We start from the raw sequence: 12,084 nt of genomic DNA on the forward strand, positions 1-12,084 counted from the left end.
AAGAGAGAGAAGAAGCTTGAAAAATGTATCCAGTTTCTTAGTGCATCTTGCATCTGTCTACCACACTCTATTTGTATGAACACTTAAGTAAATCTTAAGTAAACTGTTAGTATGAGTACTGACCAACTCCAACCGACAATTCTTGCATTTAAAAAATTTAGAGAGTCCACTATCTTCATTTAATCCTCTTAAATGCACATTAAGAGGAAAAAAATTTTTGGAAAATTTTTTTGTGTTCCACACAAATTCAGTAAACATTTTCACTATGGGTTTGACTTATTTGGCTGATTTCTTCCCACGTTTTCCACCCAGTTATGTTTTATACATTATTTATGTCAACAGTGAAGAATCATGATATGATAGTTTAATTGAATGTGCTATTTATAGCAAAGAAGTTATTCCAAATTTATTTCAACAGGCTGGCAATCCCTGCTGTATAAACACCCAAATTATGAATGACCTACATATACACACAAATATGCAACCTAGATCTCTGGCTCCTATTCTCTGTGATACAACCACAAGACCACTTACCATAATGACAATTTCTGTAAAAACTTGAAGTATTCAGAAACACACGCTGGAGTAGAGTATGTGGGGCGGAGGAGCTGTGAACTGAGGGTACTTACAAGGGTAGTGATGGGGAGATGTAATAAGGTGGGCTCTTTTGTAAGAATGGCATCAGCTGATGTTTTAAGAAAAAAGCATCTTTTCCAGCACAAGCTGTTATTTTTTTTTTTAAACTTCTTATTTATCTTATCTGAAATTCTGCCATTTTTTTTCTTTTAAGACCCAACACTTCTGGGATGTTGGGTATCAATCATTCCTTCCTCATCTAAATTCTTCTTTTCAGTGCTTTCCACCTGGAGTCTGGCTTAGATTCACACAGTTAAAAGGATGGGCACTTTGGTTGTTTGGAGATGGTGATGGTGAATTCAGATCAGGAGAACAGGTAGTGGGGGAAGCACTTCTTCAGATACTGGAGCTGTTGGGAACTCAAGGGAAGGGACGCTGTACAGTAGAAGAGAGAGACAGAAAAGGAGCACTAAAGGTACATAGTTTGATATGTTTTCTGGTTCTATGTACGGAAACATGAGAGGAAACTCAACTCCCCCTTCTTCTACTTTTTCACTTCCTACACCCAAGGCTCAGATGTTGTTTGAAGCTTCATTCACTTAATGAATTGTTTTGCTTTTGCTGAGCTGGACTAGGATCCTAACATCATTCATAACTTGTGTCTGTGTGAAAATAGATTCTAGATGTCCAGCAGACTTTCTTGCCAATTTATGTCAGAATGTAATGTATGTCTAAATTGGGGTCTACCTGAATGGACTCCATTGCTTTTCCATCATCCCTCACTCTTCAGTCTTAGTTGTGAATGGGAGAGTAGTATGTGATGTTGAACTAGAAAGAGACACTGGGGAGTGAGGTTTTATTTGATGAAATTTAGGTAATATTAGGGAGAGAACACTGGCAACAACTCCACAGAAATACTCTGATAGGTCATGATTCACAGAACCCTAAGGAACCCTCCTCTGACCTCTCATCATCTTATTCCATTTCCCTAGCCCAGGTCCGTGGTTGTGTTGTACCACAAGAGGCCTTTGCACCTGCTGTTCCTATTGCCTGGAACGCTTTCCTCTGCCCTTTGAGGCTATCCACCACACTTCCTTGACTCGTTTCCACCCTTCAGATTTCTCAAGATTACACTAGCTTAGGTCAATTCCCCTTATTTTTACACATTCATGGATTTATATTTCTTTCTGATTGAGTGCTAAAGTTTGCAATTGTACATTCATTGCTGTGATTATTTTAACATTTGAGCTGTCTAAGAGGATTGCTTGATAGAAACAGAAATTCTTTCTGATGTTGTTCACCATTTGCATCCTTCAGTTTGGACACTGTGTTTGGGACATAGTAGGAGTGCAATACATTTTTATTAAACTGAAGAATAAATAACAAGAGTGCCTGTTAAAATGAAAGATAAGGTTATATAAATGGGACACATTTTTAAATGAGAAAAAGAGGATAATTCATTCATAGAAAGAGGTACTTTCTGTAAGCTCTGATTTCTCCATTTCTTCTGTTAGGTCTCTCCATGATGTTAGGAATATACTAAAGGAAAAATAAGGCTGTGAGCTCATTCCACAGTGGTTAACTATTAACACTTCCTTGTCTCCATTTAATAAACCTAAATTCAACTAGAAAAGCAAAGCCCCAGGACAGATCTCTGTGAAACAAGCCTTAGGAAGCATATGATTTATTTCTTTTTATAAGTGTCAATAATATATTATCTAGAGGTGGCTTTAAGTTTTTTTTTTTAAAGCAGTACTGGGGTGTGAACTCATGGTCTTGAGCTTGCTAGGCAGGCACTCTACCACTTGAGCCATGCCCCCCAGCCCTTTTTGATTTGGTTATTTTTGAGATAGAGTCTCACTTTATTCTGGGATCAGCCTGGACCACAATCCTCTGTTTGTGCTTCCCCTCATAGCTGGGATGATACGTGTACACCACCATCCATTGGTACCATTGGTTGAGGTAGGGTCTCACTAACTTTTTGCCCAGACTGGTCTTCACCCTCAATCCTTCCTATCTCTGCTTCTCCTGAGTAGCTAGAATTATAGACGTTAGCTACTGTGCCTGGACATGGTGACTTATTCTTAATCTCACCAGTCCCCACTGTTCTTAGCTTCTCTTTTTCCATTTTTGCCATTGGTGCATCTATACCATAGGGCAGTTGTTAAACCCCTGATAAAGCTTAGCCTGTCACAAAGGTACCCAAAACTAATTCCTTGGGTTTTTTTTTGTTTGCTTGTTTCCTAAGAATTACTTCAAATTTTTCAGAAAATCTGTGGGTGATAAAATAAAGGAGAATTTGCTGTTTTTTTCCTTTGATCAACTGGGAATCACTTTGAACTAAGAAAAAGAAGATAATCTTAAATACCCAAGGATGAAAAGGGGTATAAAAGGGAGGCCAAAGAGTTAACAGAATCTTAATTAAAATTAAACTTACAAGATAATCATTGAATTTTGACCATTATATATTTGTATATTAGCTTCAGATACATGTGTACTCTTGATCTTAAGACTTGAGGGATTGGAATATGTGTTCATGTATCTGACAAAATCCTTCCTAATGTCACCTAATATCCTGTAATTTTTCATTTGTACCATAGTATCCGATACTGAAGGTCCTCAGATAACCTGTTTCTGAAAAGTTGCTAAAGCAGGTGTACAGGAGTGCAGTGAGAAAGGCTGGCACAATTACTTGGAAGAACCAAGGAAATCCAGAGTTCTAAGGGTTTTGTATTTACACCAGATGTTTAAGGACTGAGTCTGGAGTTTGAGCTCAGTACCAGATTGCCTTCTTAGACACGATTGATCAAGTGGAACTGTGCCTGCCTACCATGCACAAGGCCTTGAGTTCAAACTTCAGCACCACCGGAAAAAAAAAGTAGATACAGTTGAGTTTCTTCGCTATAATCGGAAGATGTATAAAGGGGGTAATACAATTAATTCATTGGGAAAAATGAAGAAAGAAATGAAAAACCTTTGCTTTATTCTTTAAAGTTGACCTAAGGAAAAATGTACAAACAGCAACATCTTTTGGTTAGGTGAATCATTTTTAGTGATTGCAGGAAGTGGTGGCATTATTTTGGAAGGGCTACGGCAAACATTATGAAGCATTCTCACACCTTAACTCCTAGTCTGCTCTTTGTCCAGGATGAGCTTAAGGTTTCTAGGACACATCCTACCTCTGGAGAATGCATTTCTTTTGTGTTTTCTGATAGTTGTTTATCGAATTTCATTGGTGAATATTTTTCAGCAGTTTTATTTATGTGTCTTGAAAAGAAATGTAGCAGGTGGAAATTGAAATTATGTTTTTGTGTGTATGCAATGAGAAAAATGCACCTATGCATTCACTCTTTTACTTAATAAGCAATGGGCAAGTTGTATGCTTCACACTGGGGTAACATTGGGGTTAGAGAACAGAGAGGTGTATGATGTGCTTCCTGCTTTCAGATGTCCAACAGTCAAGACAGGAGGACATGTCCCAAAGTCAGCAGTTATAGGAAAGTACCATGTTGGAGGATGGAAGAATGTCAGAGGGTAAATTGGAGATGGCAGTGACTGTCACTAAAGCATCCAGAGTCCACTAAATACTTCTTGTAGCAGATGACAATTGAGCTGGGCCTTAAAGGTCACCAAGAAGTTTGCCGTGTTACTGGAGAAAGGAAAAGAAGGCTGACATAGGGAAAGTAGTAGCACAGGAAACACAGAGGTCTGAGAGTGGGTGGTGTGTTGAGAATCTCAAGCAGGCTCAGGACAGGATCAGGTGATGAGTGCCTGGACACATTGGAACTTGGCAAAAGCTAGGTTGGAAACACCCAAAAGGGAGATCTTGAAAGGTCCTCCATGTCAGACTTTAAGTATGACCTTTATCCTGAAGACAAAGGGAAGCCACAGAAGGCCTTTAAGTGCCAGGATGATATGATCAGATATGTGCTGTAGAAAAATGATTCTGGCAGCTATTATGCATTCTAAATGAAGACAAACACCTCCTTAAGATCTCTGAAAAATTCTAGATAGTTCCCAAGGAAGGAATGTCCATAAATCTCACCATTTATCCTCTTAACATAACACAGAAACATTATCCCACCTGACTTTTGGCTAACTAGACACCACCAGGATCAGAAGAGGTGGATTTGGGGTCAGTTTTTACATTTTTCCTAATTCTGCTGGACATCAGATCCATTCAGATAGGCCACTACAAGAGATACCCAGCCTGTCCATATTAATGAGCTGACTGCACCAGCAACTCCTAGAAAGGCAGAAATGTTCTACATGCGACTTATGGGGTGAGATGTCATACTTTTTCATCGTGGTTATGCTGTAGGAGAAAATATACCCGAGAAAAAGGAAGTATTTAAGATAGTGCTTTTTTTTTTTTTGTCAAAAAAACACAGTATGTGACAATACTCTATTTGTGTAAAAATTTAGCCATCTTGCAACTTGAACTATACATCCATAAGCATGCTTTTGAATTGACCATTTAGACAACTTTCAAGGCAAATAGAATTTACTCAGTGCCAAAACAGAGAACTATTCAGTGGCTATGATTCTGGAGTCTGGGCACACTTTGAAACACTCTAAACACTGCAAAAGGAGAAAAGTAATGCTTAAAGACAGGATATGACACCAGACTATGGAGTCTAGATACTGAACTGTAAATGAAACTGGTCTTGAGTCTACAAATCTATGGTGGCTTCCAGCTTGGCTTCTAGCAAAACAAGAGGGTCCCCAACCTTACACGTTCATTTGCCCTGGCAGTTGAAAGTTCATTTCCCTAATTAGAAGTTTTGCCTCTAAGACACAGAGGCCCTGTGACAGACAACCCATTTTATTTTTACCTGATGGCCCACTGACACTAGGAGTTCCGATCAGTTGTGATGTAAATCTTAGGCGCTCTGGGGGTTTTGTTTTTGCCTGGCTCTCAAGAAGGTTTTTGGGAATGGCAGGCCTTGGGGGTGGGGGGGAAGAGAGGGAATTAGTAGGGAGAGAAAAATGGGAGCAAAACTTTGACCTGCTAGAGAGGAGCCCCTGCTGACACGGTCAGTCTGACCCATTGAATGGCCTGAATACGATAAATGCCGCTTTATCCCGCCTTGAAAGGCAGGAGATAGCACAGTCTAAATGCCTGGGCATGCTTAAATCGGCGACTCGGGATGTTTGAGTTGAGTGTGTTTGAAATCTGAGCCCTCTGACAGCCTGGGAGCTGCCACAGGTCACCTGCCTTGCTCTGTAGGGACAGGCCCAGGTCTCACAAGAAATTGTCCATAGACGAATTGTAGTACAAATTCCTTTCTTTGTTGGTTGGCCTCTTTCACTAGACCATGGCCTATAAAATTTTGTAAAAACAATTCTTAAATATTATTTGAAAGGGCAAATGGCCCACGCTGAAAGGTTTGACAGTTTGACATATAGTGCATGGTTTTGATAGCTCGGAAACTGAAAAGTGTGGCCAAGATTCTCCTCCTGCTTGTTAGAAGCCTGGTGTTTTTTAAATAATGTCTTGTTGCTGTGCAGAGTTCCTTTGCTCCTCGAAATCTGACAGGCAATGAGTCTGCTTCAGTGATCTTAAATCCTTTTAGAATAATTTGTGAGAGAGCAGAGATACAGCTAGCACCTTGGAATCCAGCGTTCACAAGCACAGAACTAGGTATGGCCAATTAAGGAGCCATTCAGACAATCATAGCAAAGCAGATTGCTGTAGAGTCTTCTGATAGAGCTAGAGCCAATGCCCAGAAAGAGAGGAGCCTAGAGATTCACGTCAGATAGGTGAAGAAAGAGATTTGAGTGGCCAGGTCTAATCAGAGCCCAGGAAGTTGCAGGGAGTGGATTTCTTTCTGCATTAGAATGTTGCATATATGCAGCTGTGTGCACGCTTCGCCCGCCCAGTGCTGCCTCTGCATAGCCAAAGGCCATTTTCAGGAGCCTCTGGCCCCTCAGTCACTGGCCTACTGGTTAATTGCCACACGGACTTCATGACACATGGGCAGATAATATGACATTTTCAGTTTCTGTCACTAGCAAACGCCACAACGTTGCTTGCACTAGTTGCTAAGAAGCTGTCAGAAACCATTAGCAGTTGGCTAAAGTTGCCCTATGGCATTTCCTCATAGCATCAGCAAAACGAGCATAAATCACCCACTGGAGCCTACTGCTATCCTAATGAGGCTGTAAGCTTGTTTATGGACTAGCATCATTTTTATGATTATTTCCACCTTTTCAGTTTGCCTTCATTTGGTGGCAGGAGAAGTCAGCTCCAGGAATGAAGTCACTGCTGACATTTTACAAATGTGGTTCAGAGCTGCTGCCTGCTGCCGTGTGGTCGGCCAGCGGTTCTTCAAGTTTGTTTAGTGATCTTAATAATAATAATAATAATAATAAACGGGAAATAAATCCTCTTGAGACTGCAAAGAGGTGACTGTATCAAATTGCAGAGTGAATGGAAATGCTAAAGGTACAATTGACCATTTAGACTCTCCTCTGAGGTTGGGACGTTGGGAGATCAATTTTCAATTCCAGAAAGTGGAAGAGGTTAAACAATTTATTAAAATCTATGAAAGTGTTTGCTTTTAGAATCGTCTGTTTTATTATGCTCTTCTCCTTCCCCATCTTCTCCATTTCCCTAACTGTGTTGGGAAGGAGCAGGGTTTATTGTTTTAGGCTTTTCTGAACATGCACCAGTATTTACACTGGATTGAAAGCATTTGCTTCCAATGAAAATCTTGTCTTAGATTACAACCCAGCAGTGTAATTTCCCTCCCAGATGGGAGTAAAGTAGCTGTATTTGCCTAAAAACAGTAGGAAGAACAAACTGTGCATTAAGCCAAGGCTGTTTTTGGCTTGAGCTAATGATGTAATAGAAACCTTTTATTCAGGAGAGGTCACTGCCAGGGACTGAAGGGGGTGATCTGGCTCCTGCTTGAAAGGTTTCTCCATTGTATCTACATAAGTCTTCACTTAAAAAATCCTGTTCCTAATGCTTCTGCTTTCATACAGCAGAAATAAACAGGAAAGGTTCTGGTGAGTGTTACACATGGAATGCAGAAAGCCTTCCTCTCCTAATGGAGTATATAATTCAGGTGCCCTCAAGGCACGCTTTCAGGAATTCTTTTGCCTGAGGTAATGGGAAGCTAAGGCTGCTTTAAGGCCTTGATTATCTATTGATGCACAAAGCTGGAAAAAAGTCATCTCCACTGGATTATAGTAGATATTTCCATAAATTATCAATGAATTCTCTTCTAGGCAGGCACTAGGCATTGCTTGCTAAATTAATCTGAAGGGGTTTGAGATGGATAAAAAGGCTATTTTTTTTTTCAAGGTGGAAGACAATCATGGAGAGGTGGGGAAAAACAGTATCGTTAGGTTAGAAGCCCTTTTTTTTTAATCAATGATAAAGTAATACATTTCTTTTCCTTGGTTACCTGTGCATATTGAAAGTGGATTAGCCCATTGAAATTTTAAATGCTGTGAGTTGTTTTCTTTTCTCATGTTTCTTTAATGAATTGTTTTTTTGTATGGTGAATTGCTTCTCCATATAAAAAGCCTCTTTAAATACTGGACTTTCAAAGAATTTATTAGGCAAATCCAAAGGGACTTCTCATAAAACACTTGCTTATGCAAATAAAGAGCTGGGCAGGGTACAGGAAAATTGATTTAGGGGTATGGGTGTCTGCTCCAGTGCAGAGGCCAATGTCTTCATGTCTAGCCATGTGACCTTGAGCCAGTCATGAAGCATGGAACTTTTCATTGATACAATGACTGATGGCTTTAGAGCTGGGGGTCTTCATGATATTTTCCAGTAAGAGCTCAGGCTACAATTCTGTGGAATTTTAGCCACATAAATTGTAAATACAATAAAATTATAAAATGTAAACTCAGAAAAGTTCTGTGAAAGTTTCCCATTTGTGGCATAGTTATAATAATAGAAATGTTGAAATCAGTCTTTTCCTTAGCCAACAAAGTTTTTCAACCTTAGTTCAGTACAAGTCAAGGCAGTGAAAAAAATTGGGGGGGGTGTACTTTATTTTTTCAGGGATGAGAGTTGAATCTCCTGAGGGAGCTGTTAAGAACAATTGACACATTGCAACACACTACTATAGATTAGACTGCAATAACTGAAACCAAAATAGAGAATTACTTTGTACAAAGGACCTTCATAGTAGGAATGAAAAATACAGAAGCTCATGAAGCCATGTTTATGAATCTGAGGCTAATTTCAATGTACAGTCACCAGGAAACTTGTCTTCCTAAAGTATGTTCTTTGGGCCATGTAGATTGTTCTCCAATGACGTGCTCTGGGGTGTTTTTGTTACCTCATATCTAAGTCTGGCCACTGTAGCTCTTCTTTCTGGGTCCAGACCAACCTGTTCATTTCTAAATGGACTGTCTCTCTCACTGAGAGTGGGGCCTAGGTAGCTCACTGGAGGAGGATGTTTGACAGAACTTAGCTACTTATTAATGTAGCAGGTTGAGTTCATTGTTGTTTGCCCTTTTGACTTTTGTGCCAAGACAGAAAATACCTACTTTCCATTTGCATCTCATGACTTATTTTGGACACTGTGATTATATGGGTGGAAATATCATTTCTTTTCTTATCACATATAGCTTTATAAAAAGAATACTATTTTCTTATTTCATAGTGTCATAGAGACAAAATATTTTCTAGAAGAAACAATTTAAATGTTATAACAAAAATCAGTAGAAAATAGGATCCAATATAGAGGAATGTGTTACCAGGTGACATTTCAATGAGGAAAATTAAAATTTAGAAGATATTTTAGAAACTGCCTGGATTATTAGTGTCATAAGATTCACATATAATTTAGCATTGTTTTATTTGATTTAAATAGCAATTATTTTTTAATTAAAATATTATGTCAGGAGTTTTTCCCCTTGGTAAGCATGATGCTCTTCCTACTATAAGAAAAATTATATTCTACTTGAAGCATTCCCGTGACAAACTGCTTATATGATGGATTGCCTACATTTCCTCCATCTTAGTTTAGTCTTAAGATAGATCACTGGTGGAAATAGTTGCTATCTTAACTGCACCTTCTCACAATTTGATATCATCAATGACTATATGTGGAATTCAAATATCCAGGCAGTGACAGCACCATTGCTAATGGCTGTCACCATATTTTTAACTCCCCAGTAGAGGTACATACCGTGTGTCTCATTCATATATATATATATGTGTGTGTGCCTATATATACATATATATATATATATAGGCACACATATATAATATATATGTAATAATTGCCATGGCATCAAAGCCACTAAATAGATTTGCTATTTCCCTCCATTCCCTTTTATTAGTACTGTTCTTTGGAAGAAGTTCTTTAGAGCTAATTACTTTTGAAGCCTAGGCCTTGTTCTTTCTCTTTGTCTTAAAAAAAAAGTACCAAAAAAACTATTAATCATTTAATAGTTAATTAATTTGCTCTTTTGGTTTTGTTTATATCCAAAGGCATTCTATTTGAATAAAGCATGTCAAGGTAGCATCAGTCAAAATTTGATTCACTATGTTTGCAGGTGATGGCTTGGACAACAGTGTAGCTTCCCCCAGCACAGGTGACGATGATGACCCTGATAAGGACAAAAAGCGTCACAAAAAGCGTGGCATCTTTCCCAAAGTAGCCACAAATATCATGAGGGCGTGGCTGTTCCAGCATCTAACAGTAAGTGGAATCTAAATGACATATGTAAACTAAATATGGGCTATGAACCAGTTTTGATAGAGAAAAAACTGATCCCTTTGGACTTGAAATATTTCATAAATCACTGTTTTCCCACAGTCTTTACCAGTATCAGCGCTTGTTTCCTAGGTACCCAGGAACGAGGAGTTTTATTTGAAGTTCACTATTGCATTTTTGTTAACTCTTGTAAGTTATAAGGCTTAGGAGTTCATGTGCACTTGTGATTTTAAGTATGTATGTTAATGTCGCTTTTCTAAGTGTGACCCTAAACGTACTTAGAACCAGCTCCCGCTAAGAAGAAAGACCAACCCTAGGGAGAAAGGCAGTATCTCTAGTGAATATTTCAGTGGGCCTTTATCATTGAATGGTCCTCAAAAATGTAAATCAGGTTGCCATGGCAAGATGGTCACATCATTTGCTGTTCAGTGGCTTGAACGCATCAGCTTCCAGCACAGAACATTCATGTGAGTCAGCGCTCCCCAGTGAAAGTTGTCTCTGCGTTTAGAACTGTAAAGGAAAACAGCAATATACAGTCGGTTCTTCCTGTGTAGTCCCTTGTGACTTTTTGAGCAGAGTCACAGTTTATATTGTCTGTGTGAGTGCTGCTGTTTTCACTGCAGGAATTCTCCTGGAGATGTGAGAAACTGGAGATTTGGGGCTTTATGCCACCGGGGAATTTGTTTTGTTTGGTTATTGTTCTGAATGAATTTCATGTTCAAAATATTTATAATCATAATATTTTGGTGAATATTTTTGTAAGTGCATGTGGATTTGATGACATCTGAGGAAGAAGCCAACATGAAAATTTATGGATAGAATAATATTTTAAAAATTGGCAAAACTGTTGACCAGGAGATTTTTAATATTAGGGACAAGGGATAAATTTAGACAGGTTGTAGCATAGCTACACAGATGAATGGGGTTAAAAACTCTTGACTTTTCTAATGTCAAGAACAAATCTTTTATGTTACTCTTTTGTTCTTTATTTTATTTTATTTTTTTAGCTTAGATTGTACTTAAAGTCATTTTCCCTTTAGACATCAAGGTTAATTTCTGCATTGTCAAAAACATGTCCAGAGCCTGATGACATTCAGTCCCTTCCCCACTTTCCATGTCCTGTTCCTCAGTGAATGGTCATGGTACACGGAGTGACACTCAAGGGACATCTGAAGGCCTCCTTAGTTTTCCTGCTATGGATAGGAGCTGTGACTCCAATAACAGGGTCTGAATTATCCCATGTTTTCCAGTGTTGCTGAATAAAATAAAAACTTAGAGCAAGCAGCAGCAGTAGCTACAGTAGTTTCCTTCCTTCTTTTCTTCTCACAATGATTCTAAACAGTCTCTAGGCTATGCCAGGCATTTTCGAATAAACCTAAGGGGTTGGTTAATGCTGGAAGTTAGCTGAAGACTCAGATTGTTTCAGCTGTCATCATTTTCTCATCATGTCATGTTAGCTTTCCCTAACATCTGACTCAAGGACCATTACTCATCTCACACATGCTGCATGTGGGTAGAGGTTTTGAGATCTGCCTTGTGCAAGTTTCCTAATGAGAATGATCAACTGTTACTGACCTTGAGGGAAGGAGAGCTAGGGAATCCAGGACATATTGTGAAAAATAACATTTCGATAAGAAGTGACAATTGGTCAAAGGTGATCATGAAAGGATGCTTAGAGTTCATCACCACGACTAACCAGCTGACCTGTTCTGGAGTGAGGGGATAAACTCAGGATGGCCCAGAAGTCATAACCAAACTATTTCTATTTCCTATCCTAGTAGGAAAAATGAATAGATTTCCTCAACCCCATTTTAAT

General features: G+C 38.9%; 1 protein-coding gene across 2 annotated transcripts in view; it reads left to right on the forward strand.

Annotated features, from left to right (window-relative positions):
• The window catches only part of Meis1 (Meis homeobox 1), a 133,888-nt gene that overhangs the window by 64,674 nt on the left and 57,130 nt on the right, over positions 1-12,084 (forward strand). For both annotated transcript variants that reach the window (XM_074049856.1, XM_074049858.1), the window contains exon 8: positions 10,108-10,253. In XM_074049856.1, coding sequence (XP_073905957.1) covers positions 10,108-10,253 — 146 coding nt within the window. The remainder of the gene's footprint in view (positions 1-10,107; positions 10,254-12,084) is intronic.

This window comes from Castor canadensis, chromosome 12 (genome assembly GCF_047511655.1).
Source record: "Castor canadensis chromosome 12, mCasCan1.hap1v2, whole genome shotgun sequence".
Taxonomy (NCBI): Eukaryota; Metazoa; Chordata; class Mammalia; order Rodentia; family Castoridae; genus Castor; species Castor canadensis.